The sequence below is a fragment of the Lampetra planeri genome, chromosome 19 (genome assembly GCF_965212315.1).
Source record: "Lampetra planeri chromosome 19, kcLamPlan1.2.h2, whole genome shotgun sequence".
Classification (NCBI taxonomy): Eukaryota; Metazoa; Chordata; class Hyperoartia; order Petromyzontiformes; family Petromyzontidae; genus Lampetra; species Lampetra planeri.
This window is the reverse complement of record NC_136125.1, coordinates 10,754,226-10,777,996: the sequence shown is the minus strand read 5'-3', so window position 1 is coordinate 10,777,996 and position 23,771 is coordinate 10,754,226. Positions and strand designations below refer to the sequence as shown.

Here is a 23,771-nt window from a genome sequence, read left to right as displayed (position 1 = left end):
GAGAGATGAGTGAGCTGAGATGATTGCTGGTCACAGCCACAAGAGGGCAGTGTAGGGCCGGAGTTTTTATTCCTGTAGGACCGCAGATCGTATCCCCTTCTCATTCGCAACTTGCGTGGTGTGGCTCTCTCTCTCTGCCTCTCTCTCTCTCGCTCTCAGTGCAGGGCGTGTTCCTTTAAACTTTGAATGAAAGGAAACAACTTTTTAAAAAAAACAAGATTCCAGTCTCTTGTCGGCAACTTTATAATTGGCATTTAAATTGTTGCCATTGTGGGTTTAAGCTTTAACCCGACGGGCAAGATCATGGCAGGCGAAGTCTTGAATCTCCGGGATCTGAACCCACAAGATTTAGATTGGCTGTGCATCTGTAAGTCACGCGTGTCTCGGGGCGAAATTGTTATGCTTGTACTGTGTGTATTTGTATTCTTTTAAATGGACCCTTGCGTTGTGATATTACTTTACGTTGCATGGTGTTGTGTGCCTTTACAGGGATACGTGGCGACGTGAATGTGATTGTATTGCGAATCCAGGTGGATACGTTCATTTAGAGACGAGAAAAAAAGTCTCCCAGGGGGAGAAAATGGTTGGTTATTTCAAATCTCGGGGCGATAATAAAAAAAAAACTACTAAAAAAGCAAATTGTTAAAATCGACAAACGTGATGAAAACAAAAATGGTTTGTCAGTAAAGTAGATGCGTACATAACGATGCGATGAGTGGTATAGAACGTTGTTGGAAATATGCTTGTTCGTGGTTATAAAATACTGAAAATTATCCCATTGTTATTCATTACGTGGCAGGGTGGTGATGTATGGTAGCGGCTTTAGGAGGGTCCTCTTCCAGCAGTGGATTGACCATGGCTGTTACTGATGATGCATTGTTATTCCTGCAGTGTATTGTAGCGTGCACGCAACTCTAAAAACAGCACCGTGTTGCAGTGCGCACATTTCCAGATTATTGTATTTTTGGTGAATTCTTCACACTTTTTTTTAGCACTTAGGTGTAAATACCTGTGATAATTAAAACGACAGGGAATGTGCTCGGGAGCACGCGTATTGATTTCACTGTAATTTGTAGGCCTTTAAAAACATTCTCAAATAAGTTGAAAGAAATCGGTACGATAGTAATTCTTTACTATTTCCCCCCCGTGTCAGGTAATTATGTACACATTGACAACACGTTCAACAACAACAAAATTCCATGTAATACATAAAAAATAAAATAGTCTACATGGGCACTAAAAGAATGGGCTCTAAATGATGAAGACATTTTTCGGATAGACGTTACAAGATTTCCACACTGTACCCACCCAACCTTCACCAACCGGTCCTTTGATCCGGCGTGGTGAAGTATGGTCAGGAATTCATCCACCAGTGCATTGACAAAAGACGTCGGTATACAAGAAGGAAAATGTTGCCAGAAGTCATGGGATTTAAATCAGAAGTATGGCAAATTAATCCCTTGCAGTACGGTATATGAATTTCAATTTTTTTTCCCATTCTGCACATTAAGTGTGCCCCAAATAATGAATACAGTATCTATTTAATTATGTTATGGACTTGAATGGGATAACACACTTTAAAGGACATAGCGTGTGTATCCATTTGTGGTCAGTATATTTACCCATTGCATAGATATTGCACATTTTGCTTCAAATCCATGTAAACAGGACTCAGATTTGATTTTAAAAAAGCTAATTAAAAATCCAGTGAGTTGTACAATAAATGAATACGGAGTGCACCAGCTGGCCATTGTTCACACTTAGAAGATGGTGCAACTTGGTTTCGCAGTGATAACAGCAGGCGACTGGGAACATGCCCTTGAGCTATTAGGTCAGTAAGAGGATCATTTTGAATGTTGCTTCCATTATAGGACTAATCAGCTAATACCATAATGACAGTCATGATATTGGATGATATCGCTCCTTATCCTCTGCTGCACCTTCGATTCACACGGTTCGCAACGTACGGTGTGAAAGAAGTTCAACATACATACACGCCCATGCAACACGGAACTCCAATCCCTCCTGCCGTATGTGGTATCGACTCCATTGCCCCTGTTCACATTAGGTATCAGGCCCTTCCTCTTCTCTTCTGCCTATTATTCACCATCTCTTCCTTACACTGTTGTACATGGTACCTTGTGTGTGTGTGTATATATAGTCTATATATAAAACCATTCGCATGGTGCACATATCACACTGTTTTTGAGTCGATATTTGGCTTTGTGTTTAGGTGCCATGTAAATTAAAATTGTTTTAACAGTGTTTTAACTCAAGGGACTATATTTGCCTCTGCAGGAGTCATGCACCGAAGGAAAAAAAAAACTCTGGTATGAAAATCGTGTAATGAACACAAATAAGCAGGAGGGGGGGGCATCATTGCTTGATGTGGTGAATGAAAGCACACTGGTCGGATGTGTAAATAATCGGCTGAGATGTGAAATAAACAAGCTTCGCCAGGATCACAGGTCATTCGCGACACGTAATAAGACTGGTGTTTCCCTAAAATAAAACGAGCCGCAGGGAGTTTGTTTAATCGCCAATGGTAAATAACACGCAATCCATCTGCAGACAGACCCAAGAGTCATTCATCCCAGCAATTGTCTGAAGAAAGGCAATCTTGGTTTTGACTTAATTCAATATCATGAGCATGCCATATAGGATGATAAACCATTGCCACCTGGTCAACCGGACGTTGGCTGAGGTTAGTGCTCGTTAGGGATGAGTTTTGGATCGAAAGCTTTAGACTTTGGCGTGTCTGATTAGTAAGGACAATTTTCAGACCCTTTTTGTGGACTTTCAGACCATTTACATTACATTGGATATTTATGTGTTTGCAATTTTACGGTAGTACTGTCCAGCCAGTGTCACATGTTTTGGTCAGGAAAACGCTGAAGTGACATAAAAAAAATAGTGATGAGACGTCACCCCGGTTTCTAATTAATCTAAAACGGAGGTTATGTTCAGATTGTTCCAAATTTCATGTCTACGCTTTATTTTCCGATTATAATTTATTTTGTTCGGATTAATCCGATGCATGAAGCATTGTCGCTTTCTTAGCAATTTGTCTTTTCAAGCAAGTTCCACGTTGTCCTTGATATTTAATGGATCACAACAGGTTGCACAGCTGGTTCCATCTACATTTCATTACGATGAGTGGTCTGGGTTAAATTTTTTTGAATATATCAGTGCAGCACTGCATTTTAAAAGGCTTTATGGAAGCAATTTTCATCGTGGCTATGTGCAAGTGTTTGTTATTGTTATCATCAGAGCCATTAAATGTAAAATGCCATTGCACATTTTATGGTATTTTAATTGCTCTTTACTGCAACATAGCATGTTTAGTATGTTAGAAATAGATTTCCATTATCGCCTCCTTTCAAAATGACAAAGTAACTTATCATCTTTAAGGCGTGATTATTGATGCAACAAAACAGTCTGACATAATTTTTTTAGTTTTAGTGCAGTTAGTTGGTTTAATAGAATATAAGAGTTGCATCTAGACACAGTAAAGCGGTTACAGCATTAATTCCATACATCAATGTGTATATACGAAGGCGTAATGGGAGCCTGCACTTTGAACGATTTTAACTATACATAAGCTCCCACTCCCAACACCTAACTGCAACAGATGGGAAGTTGCTTTTCTTGATCGTCTTGGGCAATTAGAAGGAAAATTGCAATCAGTAAACATATAAAATATACATTTCTTGCCTCTTAATATCCAGCAATTTCAGAAGAGCCAAACTGAGTCTCAAGACTCTTTCTGGTGGGTTGTTATTTTGACGTTTGACCAATGTATTTAGTGTACAGTACTGCAGTTGTACCTATGCTTACAGGATGCCCCATTTCGTTATAATTCAACTTGTAACGCGCAGAGTAATCCCTCATTGTGCACGGCTGCTCCTAATGACTACTTATCATTATTCCTGCAGTGTATTGTACTGTGCACACAACAATACATATACCGTGTTGCGGTGTGCGTATATAAAGATGACTATGTGTTTGGTGAATTTCTCACACTTGAGAGAGAACGACGCAGAGGCGCAAATAACCGCGGACAAGTGGGAAGGCAGCCAGGCGGTTCGTGAGCACGTGCCAACAATTTTCCAAGCTCTGTGGTCCTTTATATATTAAGATGTTTTCAAATGGGTAAACGAGTGTAGAAGGAAACAGGAGAGAACCCACGCGTGCGATGGGGCAGCACTCTATCGCGTCTAGATTAATCAGGCCGAGTCCACCTTTTGCTGTAACGTTTTCTCCTGGTGTGACCCACCAACCCTCGCATCCACAGTGCTGGATTACAGATGTGCGCCGCCGCCGTCACCGCCCGGCTGAATTAGCAGAATTCCAATTGATTTCTAACGAGCGGCGAGACATCAACGACCTCCCGCTTTACGCACCGTCGAATGCTGTACGGAAATGAGACTGGCTGCATTGAAATAGCGCATCGGGAGAGTGTTAAACGAATTATTGTAATACTCTTTGTATTGAGATTGGTGGGGAGTCCTGTGGAGGCTTTGCAATGATACGTTCTGTAATTTCTCCATTTTATTTTGGTGGGGGTAATCTATAGAGTTCATGGCACTGTAGACAATTATGATTCTCTACTTTAATTCACTTTCTCATTTTATCTCATCGGTGTTCAGTGCAGGAGCTCGAACGTAAGCGGTTTGAACAAAAAGTAGCATTATTGCTGCTTTTGATTTTCAATGTATATCTTCATAGGCCAAGTGCTGCCCGTTTTATTTGCTGTGAAATAAGAATCCACCTATAGTTGTGCTCGGCTTCGTGATGACAGCTGTGGAGAAATAAGCACTTGCCTTCAAACGGCTATTATTGCATAAAGTCACGTTGGATTAACACAATTTTAAATAACCAGCGGTACATGAACATGCCCACTAATTATGCCAGGCCTGCTCAGCCTTGCCAACTCGTGAGTAATTACACGCAGGTGCAGAGAGAGTGGGGGCCCGTTTTGTACGAGCGTTTGCAGAGATTTCAGGTCCGCATCATGCCCACGAGAGCCATCCTAAATAGTTTTAAACCTGCCTGGCGATTATGCGTGACCAATTATGCTATCTCAGTGTGGTGGCCTAAAGTGAAATTATTGGAGGTGGGGGGGGGGACTGTGGCGCAGATTAGCGTTGCAATTATAAAACAAAGTTAGTGGCATTTTGGAGCTGCTAAATTAGCTGCCTATCTTTTGTTGTACAACTCTTAGATAATGCCGAGTAACAGTACTTGGTCAACCTATTTAGGGTGCGCTAATGAGGCTGCATAATGACAAGTGTTATTTTGTACGAAAGGGCAATTTTGCTTGAATTTCTCGTGTGCCATTTTCGCAGCGCGGATTTGTTGTTGAAAGCGACATCGCCCATCGCTTTTCCTTCTCTTCCCCGCTATGGCGACCAATTCCTCGAGAAGGCTTCGTCCGAATCCGCCGCGCGAAACATTTCGCGCGCGTGCGTGCACTCCGTCCCGACGGCCGACTTGTCGCTTGTCACGAAATCCCATCGGTGTCAAACGGTCCTGGCAGCGCGCGCGCGCACGCGTGTACATGAAACACTCGAGGCGCGTTCCCCCAGAATCCTAAGTGCGCCTGCGTTGCATTAACCCGGCCAGTCTGGACGGCGGAGGCGAGTGACCGTCGCCACTTTTTTCTGAAGCCTGTCCCGGCGACATCTTCAGACGCGCGTGGCCAACTCGTGTGGTGCATTCCCAATTGCTGCGGGAGTCCTGGTCGCCCATCGTTTTGCGAAAAGGCACTTTTACCCCCCTGCGCTCAATCAGCAACGTTTTTTTGCACATTTGCCCGCTCGACAATTTTTCATTTCAGCATTTCAAAAAGAGATTTAGCGGGATATTGCGTTGCTTTTTTTCCTACCTCTCTCTTGGACCTACTGCGCTGGTACTGTACATGAAGTTATTCGCATTGCATAATACGCAATGTGCTTTGTGAAATGGTGATCCGGCTGCAATCCATTTTCCTGCCTACAAAATGAATGGTGCTGATAATTCCAAGGTTGACTGATTACAAGACATGAAACTATTCAGCCTCCAGGCAATCCGATGGATTGTCACGATTTTTGGTCATGATTCAAGTCAAGAATGAGTTATTTTTTTGGCCTAGCTGTTATCATCTTGTTTGTGTTATTTATGTTTTTACTCATTGGTATAGTTTTGTCCATTCCATTGGTCTATATGTAACATTGGCATGTCCTTCACGTATCATTTTTACTAAAAATTGTAAATCATATTTTCTCATACACTGCAACGTGTGAATACTGGACATGAGAATACATTTCGATTTAAAGCTTTCATGACTGCAGGGATTCATCTTCTTGGTTCTTTTGGTAAAGTCACGTAGAAGGGAAGTAATAAAAAAAAACTAAAAAAAACATAATAAAATGATTCTCACGACGTTTCGGCCACAACGCAAGCAGCCGTCCTCAGGTGAAGAACAGGTCTGTCGAGAAGACAGAGTCTGGTTCTTCACCTGAGGACGGCTGCTTACGTTGTGGCCAAAACGTCGTGAGAATCATTTTATTATGTTTTTTTTTAATTACTTCCCTTCTACGTGACTTTACCGAAAGAACCAAGAAGATAAGAATACATTCTAATCAATCAATGTATTTATCTCTACATGTCTACTGATTACTGCCAACATCCTCAACGTAAATACATATCCGTCATGGCTTTTATTATCAACGTTAAGAGTGCAGCTTTGCAGTTGCTTGCTCACACTCCTGCTGGCGATAAGGCCACTGGAGGGAGCTGTATAAAGGCCGCCTAGCGGGTATTTGGCCTAATCTTCCACACTGGCCATGCATCCTAGCAAATGTGTGAGCGTTTCCAACCTTTTCCCCCAACACGCGTGACCTGGCGATCGATAGACTGGCTGTGATGTGTACCTGCTTACACTGCTGGGTGGGCAGAGGCAGGAGGGGTTGTGATGTGTACCCCTCTTGTTGTGATGTATGCCCGCTTATACGGCTGTGTGATGTGTGCTGGGTGGGCAGAGGCTAGAGGGGTTTAAGATAATTGCCCCATTGTTTCATATGCCGCACCAAAAGATTGCATTGCAGACCCAATGTGCTAGCCATTGTACCATGGCAGATTTTTTTTTGAATAACGGGTATTAAATGAAACAAATTTGCTCATTGAAATGTGGTTATGTTGAACTTTGAAAATGCCGTTCACGCTTAAACATAATATCTATAAATGCTGGAGGCTATAATTACTGAAGGTATCGTATTTTTGTGCTGACACCGATAGAAATAGGGACTTGTCAATTCAAAACTTTTAATTCCAAGCTCAGAAATGCAGAAAATGCTACAACACCTCTCCATTTACAGTGTCTTTTAATAAAGTAATTACACGGATGAAATGGCTAAAGATTTAGTTAATTTTATGCTTCATTGATTACATTTATTATTATTGTGGTATAGATATTCTGCTTCTAATATTCCACCAGAAAATGGAAAATTAACTTCAAGTTTAATAAGTGAGATAATGTTGGACTTGTTACAGTTGGGTTTAAAAAAAATGAAGGTATAAAAATGTAATAACCACTTTTTAATATTTTCTTGTTTTTCTTTCTCCAGATAATCAAGACGGAACATATGAAGAAGATGCAGCTTCAGATTATCTCTTTGAGTATAAATATTTTTAATAATTGACATTTTGTGCATTCGGGTGGAATATAAAAAGTTTTTGTAAATACTGGACACAATTGAGCTTGATGTTTTTATTGTCATGTGCACGTTTATAAATTGCTTCAAACCCTTATCAGAATGTCTACCTACGTGACTTTACCGAAAGAACCAAAGAGTATGGATTCCTGCAGTCACGAAAGCTTCAAATCAAGATTCTTATCAGAATATAGCACACACATATTGAGTTTCCTTCAGGAAGTAAGACACATAACTTGTGATTCGTACTAGTTTCTGGGGCACCATGTGCTAAGATTACGTGTTACTTTGACAAAAGTGTCATTATTTTAACTATCTGTGATTGGATGGAATTGGTCATGTGTAGCTTATTTTGACATTAAACGTATTCAGTGTTCCCCTAGTTGAATTGTTTGATGAAATTCAAAGGGTGTTTATATTCATATCCTGTTTACGATTATTCCTATTTGTCCCATCAATTTTCTAAATAATGTTTTTACAAAATAAGTGACAATATGTGCAAGGAAAAAAATGTCCATTGGAAATGTGTGAAATTATGAATTCCTGTATTTAGTTAATGTGCAGTAGCGGATATTGGTACCACCGAAGGTAGCAAAACTTTAGTAGTTCTTGACTTAAAGCTTTCGTGACTGCAGGAATTCGAATTTTTTGGGTCTTTCGGTAAAGTCACGTTGATAGGTTCAAAGAACCTATCTACCAATTTATTTTATACGTTGAATGACTTAACTATTGGATAACACCCACTAATTTTAAGTAGATATCTCATATATCACTATTCTTGGCCACATAAAAACATTGCTACCACTTTAGTTCATGTCACCTTGTGTGGTATTGACAAGTGAATCGTTTGTTATGGACTAGTTAACAGGTGTTCAAAAAGAGTGAGTGTATTCATAGGAATGATACAAAGTGTATTATTTGTGTCATTTTGTGTTACAATTAATGCACCAAATTTCCTATTTTATACCACATTGGAAGAGTTATGTCTTTTTTTAGTCTCCAAAGGCTAGATGTAATGATAGCACTGGTCAACACACTTTTTCTGGCATAAGGTATTCCAACGGTTTTAAGGTAATTTTGGGGTGCTGATTCCAAATCTGGCATCAGTTTTTGTCTATCACATCAGGATTTTGAGCTATCAAATATTGCATTTTCAATAAAAACTGCAGAAGAAAAATATTAAATAAATGTGGATATCTACATAAAATGATATTATAAACATACAGCACTATATTTTAACACTAAAGCAGTCACTGGCTCGCAACAACTTGCAATCATAAGTGACAGAGTTAATTTCGGGTAAAATCAATGAAAATGGGGTATTTCGATAGCATAAAATGAGATGTGATGGAGCAAATCTGAGATCAGATTTGGAATCAGCACCCTGAAATTAGTCTAAAACAGCTGCAAAAGTCCAGGCCAGAAAAAGTGTTTTTTGTTGACCAGTGTAGTTGACATTAATGAGTCTTTTCCCGAACTGGAAATGAAATGGAACCAAATCTGAAAAGTGTGCAAAGGAGCGTGGGGAGATGCACGCTTGGCGTACACCGAGAGACATACAGAGGAGGAACACTTGGATTGGTGAGCAAGCGAGCTAGAGACATTGTAGATTGGTTTAACACGTAGTAGGCTTTTGCTACCAATATTATCCATCATAGAGGTTTTTGGATTAGATCGCGTAAATATAAATGTGTCGTACTCAAATTGCAAGTGTTTGTGGGTTTAACGACACATTTATATTTACGCGATATAACCCAAAAAAAACTTCCATTATGGACAATTGTAGATTGTTTGGGAAAGGTAACTGGGATTCATACTCTTGGCCTTTTTCGGTAAAGTCACATAGGTAAAAAAAAAATTAATAGAAGTAATAATAGAAATAAACTAATAAATCACGACGTTTCGGAGGCAACACAAGCTTCCGTCTTCAGGTGGAACCGTCACAGCACGATTGCTGTATCAAGTAAAAAAAATAACTCGTGAAAAAAAATAACTTGTGATTTTTTTTTTCCTTTTTACTTGATACAGCAATCGTGCTGTGACGGTTCCACCTGAAGACGGAAGCTTGTGTTGCCTCCGAAACGTCGTGATTTATTATTTTATTTCTATTATTACTTCTATTAATCATATTTAAATTTTTTACCCACGTGACTTTACCGAAAAAGCCTAAAAGTGTGAATATTTGCAGTCACGAAAGCTTCAAATCTAGAAAGGTAACTGGGCTTGAGCAGGAACATCAGGGACGCCGATGACCGGCTGGCCTGACACACCGGGGTGGCACCCAGGGGTGGCACAGCACACCGGGGTGGCACCCAAGGGAGGGGGCCGCGCCCGAAAAAAAACGTACGTCCACCGTGGAGGTGGAGCGATGAGAATTGGCTCCTGCGCGGGAGCCAGATGGATGTTTGTGGCGTCTCGTGATCACGAGGGATGACTGCAGCTTTGGAGAGGCCTTCATGCAGCAGTGGATAGATGTTTAGTAGTCGTTGAGGACTTTAAGCAGTCAACTACGCTCACTCGTTTTCCGCTCTGCCCTCAATACTCATTTTCAGTTGCGCGATAGTCGTTAGAGGGGCCTCCAACACTATGGGTGCTGTAATCTATATCAATAATGGTGTTTTTACAAGTGATCTTTAAGGCGGTAGGGTGGTGTGAAGTGTTAACACTTGTACTTCATGTCCAGAAGAGCCTGGCTGTGATTCCCCACTCGGGTGGATTTTATATTTGATCAGGTAAGGCCCACTGAGCTATGTAGCTTTTTTCAGAAGCAACCTGGCCACAAATGATAGTGCAATGAAGTGGCTTATCACGTGGACATTTATAGCAGCCAAATACGCTAAACGCATGTTTCTAAACGTGGAGGGAAAACCTTGAGGACCCGGATAAAAAAAATCCACACAACCACGGGGAGAGAGACATGCAAACTCCAAATATACAGCAGCAGGCGTCAGGGGTCGAGATCGAACCCAAAGCATCCTGCATCCCAGGCGAGGTAGTTAACATCTCCTAGCCACTGCGGCGCCACAATCTCACACTGTACGATTCTCCCCCCTGTTGTGCACGCGCTTTCTATTCGATTCTCCGGTTTACTCGCATAGATTACAAGAAGCGTGTCGTGCAACAGGTATTGGCCAAGACATCCCAATGCTGAAAAAAAATTACTTTCAAATCACCCAATTGGAATTGCATGCAAGTGCAACATCGCCCATTGTTGCAAAAACAAAACTTGGCATGACCCTCCTGATAGTGACGTTTTCCTGGGTTAACAGACATAATGAGAAATAAAATAACTGTAAATCTGCGATTTGTTGTCAGTGAATGACTCCGTGCTCGACTGTAATCATTCACAGCCATTTAAATCCACAACTGGATGAAGGCCTCCTTCCCCATGCCTTGTCTGTCGGTCATTGGGGTTGGTTTGAGCATCGTCAACCACACTGGTCAGTGCATATTGGTGAATGTGGGGGGCCGTGGGGGGAGAGGGGGGGGTGTCAGGGAGGCGCGGGGGCGTTGACAGCAACGGTTCACTCACCACTGATGTTGGCCATGGCCAAGCTTCTAACTCTGGTCGCGGGTTTTGTGGTCCCTGGCAGTAACTGCCCATCCACATAATTTAAAGACCACCGAGTGGTCTTGAAATGTTCTCCGATTTGTAAGGGTTAATGTGCTCTCCATTGTGGCGTGGAGTCAATGCCTCTGTTGTCATTGTAATGGTTTGTTTGTGATTGTTCCTTTTTCCTATCGCCCTGCCCCCCCCCCCCAGAGACAGCTGCTTGGATTTATCGAGCATTACCGGCCTCCATGACAGTAAGGTAGACCTGCATAACCTTAAATTGCCATTGTAAATTAAAATGATGTGCTTGCCGGGGAAGAGATTAAAAACGATTCATATGGTAGTAATGCCTCCTAGTGCATTCATTTTCAAACAGTCTGCGAGCCGTACAAGACGAGCCATGAAATCGGTAATAACCGAAGGCTCGCACCATCGCTGAGGCTATTGAATTTCGCACGCCCTTTAACCACGTGGTGAATTCTGCCTCGTCGGCTGGTTCTTTAAAAACGTAAAGCTTTGCAATAAGGACCCGTCTGGAGGTTAAATATGAATTGCGTGTTATTATTATTAAATCGATACATCTATGTAGATGTATATATTTAACAGGGTCGTAAGGTTCGGTGGGGGCCTCGAGTGAATTTTCCACTGCAGAACTGGAACAACTGCACTTTGTGCCGCTCACCTCGCCGCGATAATATTTGAAGTGCATGTAAATGGCACGGTGACACTGTATCTTCGTAGTACAAAGACAAAGATATCCCGTATAGCCTTAACACACTTGGGGCAAGTGCTGTTAGCGAGTAACACCTATGAAGGTCGGCACGGCACTCCGAGGGGGTGGGTGACCAATTCCATGCCCGGCCGCCTTTGTCTCCCCCAGTGTCGATGTTGTGTGGTTTATATATACATTTATACGGGGTGTTTAAAAATGTTTTTAGCACTTCTGAGAATTGTATTTTCTCAGAAGCAACAATACCACAATAAATGTGCCTCTGGGCTCTGGAGACCACCTGGAGAAGATTCCAGGCGTGTGTTGACAATGATGGCGAACAAGTGGGGACTCTTCTGACTTTTTAAAGCTGTTAACATGACATTTGTTATCATGTTACAGTCTATTAAAAACGATAGTCCCATATAAGTGTTAACAAAAACAGTTTGAATCACCCTGTATATATGCACACATAGCCAAATAGCCCCAGGCATTTGTTTACCAACCTGTGTGAGGATTTCCAGGGCTGTGCCACACGATGGGCTATCGAGGCTATAGAGGGCAGTGCATCAACTCCTACGTCTATCCTCCCCCCGCCTTCACCAACTCGCACCGACCGGCTTGGTGAAGTACGGTCAAATAACCCCCCCGCGACTCGCACGGCGCTGGGTATCCCTCATCCAAGACGCGGATTGCCAGGAGGGTTTGTTGGGACGACGTGGAGACTTGAGCGTGCGTCCCGTGGTTGATCGCGTTCCGCACTTGTGCTTTGTCGACTGTTGGGCGAGCAGGAGGTCGGCACTGATGTCGGTGGATTGAAGCAGCATCTCCGAGAGAGCGGAGGCTTTGATGTCGACGATTATGACGATGACGACGACGACGATGACGACGACGACGACGATGACATTGAAGTTACCATCGGCAACATCCGCACCGGAACCAAAACCCGCAGGTGTGTGGCCACTCGTCCTGGACAAAACAACAACAACAACAATAATAATAAGATGCATTTACTGATTCGCATGACACATGTGATAAGTTGTTCTGCTTCCAAATCTTGCACGTGACTCGAAATGAGCTGCGACGATGAAGTTAGATACATTCGCTAAAAATAATCTAGTTGGCGATTTGTTTTTGTGGTTGATTATCCGTGGCCCCGCTTTTGACTCGTCTGTCACGTCCGGGTCTTCAGAGCTCATCCGTTCAAAGGTTTCCGATGAGCACACACGATGTTGCCACTACTTCCAAGTCGGTTTGTCATGTGTGAACAAAGGCTTAAATGATTGTATTGCGTGGCCACTACATTGTCGTCACGACTTCCTCTCACCTGCACCATGACTCTTGACGATATGATGAATTGACGGAGACTTCCACTTTCTATTTATCCGTGCAAAGGCTCCGATGATAGGAGAAATGTGACGTGAATGACCTGGCCATGTACGTGCTACGGGCGGCTTGTTGTGTAAGAGGGTGGTTTTACAGAATCCTTCTGTGGGTGCTTTAATTGGACCCCCCCCCCCCATCCACCAGTGCTGAAGGTGGCTGAGTGGCTCAGCAGTCCACTTGACACCTGCTCTGTAGTTCGACTTTGCGTGTTCTCTCTCTCTCTCTCTTTTTCTCCCCATGGTCACGTGCATTTTTCTTTGGGTTCTCTGGGTTTTTTTTTCCCTTCACATTTAGAATCAGCGTGCATTTCCATGTGACGACGAGCCGCTTCGTTGAGCTATCGTTTGTGGCCAGGTCGCTTCGAAAAAAAGAGCTGTTATAGCTCGGTGCGCCTTACCTGGTGAAAAAAAAAAGTTAAATAGTTAAACCGGCCTTTCAAGTTGATTAAAAATGAAGGAAAAGGCTTTACTCTGCCTGGCAATAATACAGATGTTAAGATGTTCAAACACAGACTTGGCCAATATGGTAAATGGACTGCTGGCAAAACGGGTCCTGTAGGTCTGGGCTTACAAAGCATAGAACGAGTTAATGATCTCACCCAGGTCACCAACGACTGCATTCAAATACACACAAACCCATGTGTTTTTTCAAATTCCAACTCTGAAAAAGAAAAAAAAAACACATTTTGGGTCTCATTGATACCCAAAGAACATCTATAGCAGGGCACGTGAAAAAGTGCAGTGCTTTTGATGTGGGAAAGAGGTCACAGGAAGGGACCACCGATGTGGCCGTGCGATACCACCTCCTCCTGCGGGCTTTTCTCTAACACGTTGTGACGCGCCACATTGCACGGGTTCTGACGAGTCACTCTCTCATGGAGTGACACCGAGAGCGTGATGGGAGTAAAATTGGGGAGAATATTTAATAATCATCTTCTTGGTTCTTTCGGTAAAGTCACGTAGAAGGGAAATAATAAAATAATAAAACATAATACATTTTTATTTTTTATTTTATTATTTCCCTTCTACGTGACTTTACCGAAAGAACCAAGAAGATTAATCCCTGCAGTCGCGAAAGCTTTAAATCGAAATTTAATAATCACTTGAATTGTCCCAAACCATGTGCATTATGGGAAATTGTTTAGTTACAGAACAATGGTAGATTATCATTTCCTTCTACTATGTATCAGATAAAATGAAGCCCCGGCATTGGAGCATGGCAGGCTTTTAATATTCGGCCCGTAGTGCCTCAAACCCCGGAGGCACGTACTCGGCACGTAACCTACGCACACAGGTTATGAATCATACAGCTGGGCATATTCCTGTGAGATTTAAACATCAGAGTGGGATTAAGATCAAAAGTGCCAGCCCAGTTCACCCATGATCATATACTTTATGATTTAACGGTATGCTTATTTATGCATGCAGCCTTGTCTCGTAAGTGCACGTGAAGCTATTTTTTTTTTTAAATATCTGCATATAAGTGGACTAATAGCAACAACCTTTTTTTAAACGTGCGTTTCCACAATTGTATCTCAATTGTGCCATCGGTGTCATATCTGTTCCGATTTTCCACGGCGGTGTAACTCTTAATGTCAAACGAATGGCCTACGGAAGCAGATACCACAGAGAGAGCTACCTCGGGGAAAAAAAAAGCCATTCAAGTAACCTGTGGTCTACACAATCGGGAGTAGCACTTTCCCACTCACTGTGCAAATGACAGTGAGGTTTGTCGCAGTACGTTCATATTAAATTGTCAGCTGGACCTCAACCAAATTGTGTAGCATCAAATTTAGTCTGTGGTTTTTTTTTTGGTGCAGCCATTGGTGACCTGCTGAGACCATCAATTCCAATACTACACTAGAGAACCCAGGATCTCAGTGATTCCAGCCAGCACTCTTTAACAATCAATGCAAACTCAGCAGCAAAGAAACTGATTTTGAATATAACTAAATGAATATGGAATGATATCACCCCCCCCCCCCCCTGCGATTCAATTAATATTCAGAATTATGGGTTACGATTCAATTCACGACTTTATTATTATTTAAATTCAGGACTTGATTATTACTGTGAATTTAGGGGCCTCTAGTGGCCGCTGGGCTTACGTGAACTCATTACACACAACGTGTATGTATCTAGAGCAATAGACGCACACGCGTGCGATCCTGCGCATGTGCCGTGTGCCTTAGAATCCATTTTAATGGATTGATGGCATCATTACACACCTATAAAGCGGGCATTGTGGGGATGTGTCCCCCGATTGCATCTGCAAATGTACCAAGTGCCCTGGAACGCATGCGTTCTGCTCACGTGGGAGCAGTTGCAGGCACCGCTGCTGACAACGACCGCTCGCCCGTTTACTCCCAAACGATGCGCGCCGTTTGTTAAAGCTTTCGGGAGCAATGACAGCATCAGCGGCAGCCAGAGTTGGGGTTTGAGGTTCGGTTTTTTTTACCTTAATGGCTGAGCAAGTGTGCGATTTACAACGCGTTCAGCGGAGCACAAATGGAATGGTTATCACTGTGAATTTAACACGCTCGTAAGTTACGGCCGTGTTTAAGGCAGCTGTGTTATTGCTGGATTCGTACCATATTAATGGGGGGGGGGGGGTGGGGGGGGCGGCGGTGGCACAGTGTGTTCAGTATTTCGATACAAACCCAGTGACCTATATGTATGCATATTGAACTTCTGTCGCACCGTACGTAGCCAACTATGCTAATCGGAGGTGCGGGGGAAGGACAACAAACTAAACCACAGAAAGCATATTCACATGAACGCGCATGAGTTGCGATCTCAACTGCAGCTAACGTGACAGCCAGCTGAGATGATTGAACCGGTACTGGCCCCTCCTCCATCACCACTGTGGTGAAGTATGGTCAGACGACCCTAATGACCAACACGGCGTGGAGTGGCCTGCAACCAGAGGCGGCAGATTGACGTGGGACATTAATCTCACGATCCTATTATTCCTGGTCTCCATGAAGACACCAGGCAGTGTAGATGGCGATGTTGTGTTCCATGTGAATATGTCGGCGTTGCTCTTTCATTACAGCTCTGCTCACAGTGGCAATCCCGTGAGCCTCAATATAAAGACCCAGACCCAGTCGTGTGTCAACACTGCTGCAGGTAAAACGTGCCTCGATGCAAGACCGTCGTGCCTGAAGTTTCCACGTACCGCCCTACGCTGTTGCTCACGGCGCATCCCGCCGTCCCATGTCCGCGATGTGTGAAATTCACATTGGACAGTCCAAACATTTTGGGGGGCAGATAAACGTGCATTGGCTCACGCCGTTGCATAAGCGGTGGCGTAGCTGTCAATTGTGTCGGTGGTGCAACTCAACCAGAGCCCACTGGTTCCGCGGGGGGCCCAGTGCCCAGTCTATGTAGGGGGGAGGAGGGAAAAGTTATTGGACGGGGGGGGGGCCGCCCCGCCCCCCATCGCATTCCTTGGCGCAAGGGCCCATGCCAGCCACACTTTTTTCCGCTGTACACGGCGCACCCTGCGCACGTTTATTGTTCGCACGAAAAGGTAGAATTGGATGTGCGAGGCTCAGATTTGCTTTACAGGAGGCAATGAAACAAACCTATTGTTTCAATAATGAGATTTTCAGAAGTGACACCCAACCTGATGTCCTTGGCTACGTGAAGTCAAATTATAATAGCCTTGTTTGTGTCAATCTTGTCAGGTGCTGGATGACAAGCGAAAAAATCTGTACGGCTGGTAATGAGTGTACGCCAAATGCGGGCAGTTTCGTGGACCCGCGTCTATTTTGTAGCATTGATAAGAGTTCACACGTCAGAACCCGCAGGTCATCGACGAAGCCACTCATTGTGGCAGGAATGGCAGCGCTGGGTTGAGCGGGTCTCCATTGCGCTAGACGGGACGATCCCCCGAAGGCGCGTTAATGAACAAGCCGCGGCAGACCTCGCCGTAAAAAAAAACGATTGTCTACGTTATTGTGCTGTTGATGTCATTAGATGTGAACAGCTTGTCAAGAATATAACGGTGGATGAAAGAGCACGCTTTGTCTGGAAAGCGACCTTCAGCGAGACACCTTGGGGTGCCCGCCATGAAGCAAGTGGGATGGAACAAAAAAAGCTGAACGCCTTCGCCGGTTGATGAGTTCGTGGCTTCTTGATGGCCCCAGGTGGCCTATCTGCCGGTGATGAGCCGATGATTAACGATGAACTGTCGTCGTGTGTGCGCAGCCGGCAAGCAGAAGAAGGGGGTGGACATGAAAGCCTTGGGGAACATCAATGGCGTCCCCGTCCTGGATTTCAACCTCGACTCGCTGGAAGAGAAGCCGTGGAGGAAGCCAGGTCGGGGAGAGACTGTGCAATGCCGTTCCTGAGCGGACGACGCACGCGCGCGCGCGCACGCACGCACACAGGATGCGGGACCAGACGTCCGCACAGTAACGTATTGCAGCTGATGCTAGACCTGCGCGCCGTTTGCCAGGAAAGCACGCCTTGGCCTCTTTCACACACGACGCGTGGACATTCCTCGATGTGTCGACATCGAACGCGGTGCACGATTCGTTGGTGCTCCGCTGTCCGCGGGACGATCGGCGTAGTCGACCGTCTTACAGACGCCCCAGCAAACCGAAGTCGAGAGGCCGTGACCTCCGGTGACCTTGGTGGCCGATCAGTGGGACTTTGCCATCCAGTCCACCCGTGTGTGAACGTTCCACTTAGAAATTCACGAAAACACCACAAACAACGACATTACACTTTTGCCGCACCCTGACCCATCGCAAGCCCCGGTGTGCAGACACACTGCCTTTCCATCGGTAAAGTCTTGGGAGATTGAGGGCCCTCCCTGTGGACATCCCGAGGGCCAAACTTTGTTTTTGCTGATGACCGCTAAACGCCGTCTCAAAGTTGGCTTCGCCGTTGTATGAGGTTGTTCGTGCCGAGCGACGCGTGGCAAGCGCCTTAACCAACGCCCGCCGTAGCGGCGGCGCCAAACTCTTTACTGCCGTAGTTTTATTTCAACCTTCAGCAGGGTCGGTGGCCAAGCTCCGCTGGTTTTAACGAACGTGCACGTGGCCGCTCGTCGTGCGGTTAGTCGCTTGTGCACCTTCTTCACGTTTCCGCCGCTTGTGCTTTTGTTGAGCGCCACCGCTGCTGCCACCGCTGCTACTGCCGCTGCTACTGCCACTGCTGTTTCCGCTGCTACCGCTGCTGCTACCGCCGTTGCTACCGCTGATACTGCCGCTGCTGCCGCCGCTGCTGCCACCGCTGCTACTGCCGCTGCTGTTTCCGCTGCTACCGCTGCTGTTTCCGCTGCTACCGCTGCTGTTTCCGCTGCTACCGCCGCCGCCACTGCACCTCGGTGCTCTCGAGGTTCATTTCGAATTCTCATCGTGTGCTGCCAAATGAGGCAGCCGAGCTTTAATAAATACCCACACTCGTGTCCATGGCCGGCACTTGGCTTACATTGTTACTCTTTGCGGTGCATTGTATAGCATTGTAAAACACATTTAATTGGTAATCAATTGCGGATGACTTTAACTTGGTAATGTAGCTGTTGGGTTTTCTGTATGTGTGTGTGTGTATGTGTGCAAACGCGCTTGTTAGGTCTTGTTGTTGTTGTGTGCGATAATACATAATTGGCTTTAGCTCAACATCAATTCTGGTGGTTTGTGCAGTGAATGTAGCTGCGTGTTATATTGGCGAGGGATATGGAGGCAGCTAACTAAAACATTACACAGCGAATATGACGCCTATTAAAACAATTAAGCCATCTGTGCTTTCAGTTACACCCACGACACCGGATTGGCATGCGAGTGAGTAAAATGCATATTAATCTTACTGAGCAATGTTTCAGCCGGTGTGTGTTTACCGCTCACCTAAGCATTGACCGAATGGATTGGAATTGATTTGAAATGCAGCCGTCGAATTGCATCTTGGCATAATTCGGAATTGATTCTTGCCGAAAGCATTGGAATTTGATGGACTTTACCAATACCATTAGAGGAATGACTGATAGTTTTCCGTTAAATTTGCGCATGATCTATTCGCCACACCCAATGTGGGCAGTCGCGGATTTTTTCTGTATACAATTAGGATTTATAATGAACCTTGCTCATGGGGCACGAGCCAAATTCACTGTAAGATCTCCATTAGTCTTCACAGAGCTCTGTAACCTAGCGCACCATTATCTTTAGAAGCTAATATTCCTCTGACATCAATTGTTACTCTTAGATGTATCAGGCGCTCCCTTCCCCGTGGATTTAGTTGTTCTGTGATGAGGAATCCCCTCTTCATTGTGACGCCCCCTCGCTGTCAATCGCATGCAGGCTTCTTTCCACCGTCCATAACTAACAAACGCCGTTTTATATTCCATCTGCCAGTCTTTTTATCCTCCGCTGAGCTGTTTGCCAATTTCACGAATATCCCTGTAATTAATCTGCGCAACGTTTGGAGATGCCGCCCGCATTTTAACGGCGTGGAAAACACAACGCGGCGTCCTGATGCACGGGGGCTGCAATGGCGCATTGTTCTTGGGTTATGGCCCCACCGGTGCGTACAGTGGCGGCCTTATTGTGATTCCTGATGGCCAAAAGATGTGACGTTATCTCTAAATGCAAAGGCGTGTGCGCCGCGCCGTCTGCACGTGTAAGCTATGGGTGGGTGTTAACCCTTGGGTGGAGGATACATTCCCACAAGCAGACAACGATGTGTGCGGCCCGGGCCAAATTTCGCAAGCTTGGCATGACAATATATCTTGGCAATGTTTGGTCACATGGCTAAAACAAATTGTGGCAGGGTTTGACAGTGATGTGGCCAGCAGATGTAGTACAGCAATGAATTATTGAATCCATTTGTGTCGAGTCTTATTATCCATTCCTGCGTGCCAGCTTATTCCTTTCACTTGCCACACACTCATTAATAGTATCGTCACCCAGACTGTCGTCTGTCCACTTGGACATTATTTGTTTTATTTTCTCCTCATTCATAATTCGTAGGTGTGATTGGATGGGTGTGTTGCCATTCCGTTGTTTAAAAATTGACAGGCTCCACAGATTGCCGCATGGCGAAGACATGCACCGTAATGCTTTTATTTATTTGTATTTTTATTTTACCCAACGCGTTATTGTCATGCATCTAGCGGAGAGTTGCTGCGGGTGTTTTGAGCTCATGATTTTGCAATCAGAGGGTTTGGAGAGTTCAAATCCCGGTCAGGGGTTGACTCGGATTTTCATCCCCCCCCCCAGGCTACAATACAACGAACGCCAACATTGTACGATTCATATTCTTAGGTTTTTTCGGTAAAGTCACGTAGGTAAAAAATAATAAAAATAAAATAATAATAAATGAAAATAAATCAATTAAATCACGACGTTTCAGAGGCAACACAAGCTTCCTTCATCAGGTGTAAAAAAGGCGCAGCAAAATAACCAGTTATTTTGATGAATCTAATTGGCCAATAAGACCTTCATATATAGAGGTCCACAGAGCTTGGGCAATTGTTGACACTTGGTCAGCCACGTGGCTTGGCTTCCTGCTCGTCTGTGGTTCCTCCTGCCTTTCGTGCCTTCAAGAGTGAACGAATACTTTTATCAGCGGCGCGTCACTAGTAGATTATTCATAATATAAGTTTATTTGGGTTAGATCACGTAAATATATAAATGTGTCGTTAAAACCCGCCACCACCCGACACAGCCAACTAGTAAGGGTTGTCACGTAAACAGAACGTGGCCAATTCGTCACTAGTACAGCACCACCGGTGCGTTGGAGAGCCAAGCCACAACATTTACAATCTGAGTACGACGTTTCGCCAGTAATTAACCTAGCTTCATCAGGCGACAGCCAGATTTGTGGAGAAGTCCACCTGTTTCATTCCTTATATAGAGGCATAGATGTGGTGACCACACTTCTGCGCTCTTGGCAAAGTGGGGGGGGGGGGGTTAATGAGCCAACGTACATTATGCATGTGCATTATGCGAGCCCTTTGATTGTGTCCTTCCTGTCCATTGTGTGTATCAAAATAGCCATACCAACGGTCATCCCTATTGAAGTGTGGTGGCCTTGTAGAGGCATGCATTTAAACAATGTATTATTTGATGATTCGCTTCCACAGCACTAAGTCGGTAGCTATTTGTGCAGGGTGATGGCGTGAAGAAACGAAAACAGGTGGACTTCTCCACAAATCTGTCTGTCGCCTGATGAAGCTAGTTTTAATTACTGGCGAAACGGCGTACTCAGATTGTAAATGTTGTGGCTTGGCTTTCCAACACACCGGTTAGTGCTGTACTAGTGACGAATTGGCCACGTTCTGTTTACGTGACAACCCTTACTAGTTGGCTGCATCGGGTGGTGACGGGTTTAACGACACATTTATACATTTACGCGATCTAACCGAAAAAACCCCTCTGTTATGGATGATATTCGTCGTGAAAGCCTACGTGTTAAACTAGTCGACTATTGTTACTGTGGTGGCGGCGACGACGACAATGATGATGGCTACGTGGCTGCATCGTCTTGTTTGCGTACAGGCACCGACCCATCCGATTTCTTCAACTTTGGTTTCACCGAGGAGACGTGGACCGCGTACTGCGAGAAGCAGAGGTGCCTGCGCATGGGTCTCGACCACGTCCCCACCAAAAGCTGCGGCGCAACGGTAATTGGGGCCCCGTTCGTGTGCAGGCCCGTGAATCACCGACGCACGGTTATTTGACGGTAGTTTCCGTTCTCATTCTACTCGCCAGTTTTTTTCCGTCGTCCCCAAGTGCACCGCGAGGAGAGCTGCCGTGACGTAACGGTGACGCGCGCCCGGCTTGCAATCCAGAGGGGTGCCACAGTTCAATCAGCCGGTGTGGCAGTTGACGCGAAGGAATAGGCAAATTTCTTAAAATGTTTCGCCTCTGTCCACCATACTGTATGAAGGGCATATTGTAGTCCGTCAATCGACAGGTCGATTATGGTGCGAAACTAAAACTAAACTATTATTTTTACTGGTAAGACCCACTGAGCTGTATAGCTCTTTTTCAGAAGCGACCTGGCTATCGGTGAAGCTGCTTATTGCGTGGAATTTTCTAGCAGCCAAACACCCTCTAAACATGCATGTTTATAAATGTGGAGGGGAAAAACCGGAGGACCCCGAGAAAATCCACGTGGCAATGGGGAGAAGAAACACGCAAACTCCAAATATACAGCAGCAGGCGTCGGGATCAAACCCACGACCTCCTGTATAGCAGGCGAGGTAGTTAACATCTCCTAGCCACAGCAGTAAAGCTAGGGTGCTGCCACTGCTTGTACGCCATCTAGCCAGCTTTGTGGAGTAGGCCAAAACAGCCTCCAAAGCGGTGGCGTGCGCAAGCAATTGCAGAGCTGTACCTTTCCCGCTTTTGCCCTTTGAAAACGAATGCGCGGTGGCAGCAAGCTTCATTGACATTGTGCAATGTAGCACGGTCACATTATATTAACATTGCGGTCCCATAAAACACGGTGCATTAAATATTTGGCACGGGGTTCTATGCATCGTGGTTAGGCCCTTGTCAGATCCCAACTCATTAGCGTTGCTCATGTCACTTGACTGTTGTGTAAAAGAGCTTCCAAAGATACATTGATTACAAATGGACTTGGTTTTGAACGTATCGCATTTTTAATACTCTGAAGTTAAAGTATCTTGTCGGTGTGTTGAGTGAGATATAATGTGTCATTAATGTTGTGAAATGTAGAACGTTCTTATAGTTTTTGTATTGATGTTGTGTGTGTGTCTGTGTGTGTAGAATATTGAGATTCAGCCCCTGGCTGTTTTTTGGTGGCTGAAGAGATTACGGATTTGGCCCAAAACAAAGACCGCCTCCGACTTGAATTGAACAGAATTATTTACATTTGATTGGATGGTCACAAGCCTGGTCTGCACAAGCTGAAACAAAGTCTGACATTTGTGTTTGCATTTAATCTTGATTCAATCGTGCAGTGTTATTAATTTATAGATATCCCACTAAAAATAATGGGAATCCATTTTATAGAAAAAGTTGCAATTTATTTCCATGCCTCTCCACCTCACCCACTGATCTCAGAACACTTAGTAAATATTTTAGCCCCCCCTCCCCCCGTAAGATATGGAGCAATCACCTTCACAATATCAAATTACTTGTTGAGAAGAAAGTAAGATGGTATTTATAATTCAGTGGGGCATCTATAATCCGGCCAGTTGGATCAGCGGTAGAGCAAGCGGCACACAATCGGAAGCAGTGAATTCAACTTATGGTTGTATGTACGTACGCACGTATGTTGATCTTCTTTCGCACCATACGTAGCCAAACCTTGCTAATTGGAGGTGCGGGGGAAGGATAACAAACTGAACACAAATGGCAGCTCCAAAGAAATGAGTTTTCAATCGAGATTATTTAAAAGTGCACTGCGCCAGTGGCGTCCTAATATCGGGAGGAAGAGCGTTCCAGACGGCCGCA

At 44.6% G+C, this 23,771-nt stretch overlaps 1 protein-coding gene across 3 annotated transcripts in view; it reads left to right on the top strand.

Moving 5' to 3' along the window:
• Positions 1-87: 87 nt before the first annotated feature.
• Positions 88-23,771, top strand: part of LOC144724102 (uncharacterized) — a 35,801-nt gene continuing 12,117 nt past the window's right edge. For 2 of the 3 annotated variants that reach the window (XM_078602982.1, XM_078602981.1), the window contains exons 1-7: positions 88-367; positions 7,608-7,659; positions 11,458-11,506; positions 12,748-12,908; positions 16,397-16,470; positions 17,554-17,664; positions 21,846-21,970. In XM_078602982.1, coding sequence (XP_078459108.1) covers positions 304-367; positions 7,608-7,659; positions 11,458-11,506; positions 12,748-12,908; positions 16,397-16,470; positions 17,554-17,664; positions 21,846-21,970 — 636 coding nt within the window. In that variant the 5' untranslated portion in view covers positions 88-303. The remainder of the gene's footprint in view (positions 368-7,607; positions 7,660-11,457; positions 11,507-12,747; positions 12,909-16,396; positions 16,471-17,553; positions 17,665-21,845; positions 21,971-23,771) is intronic. The other variant, XM_078602983.1, reaches the window with a different exon arrangement.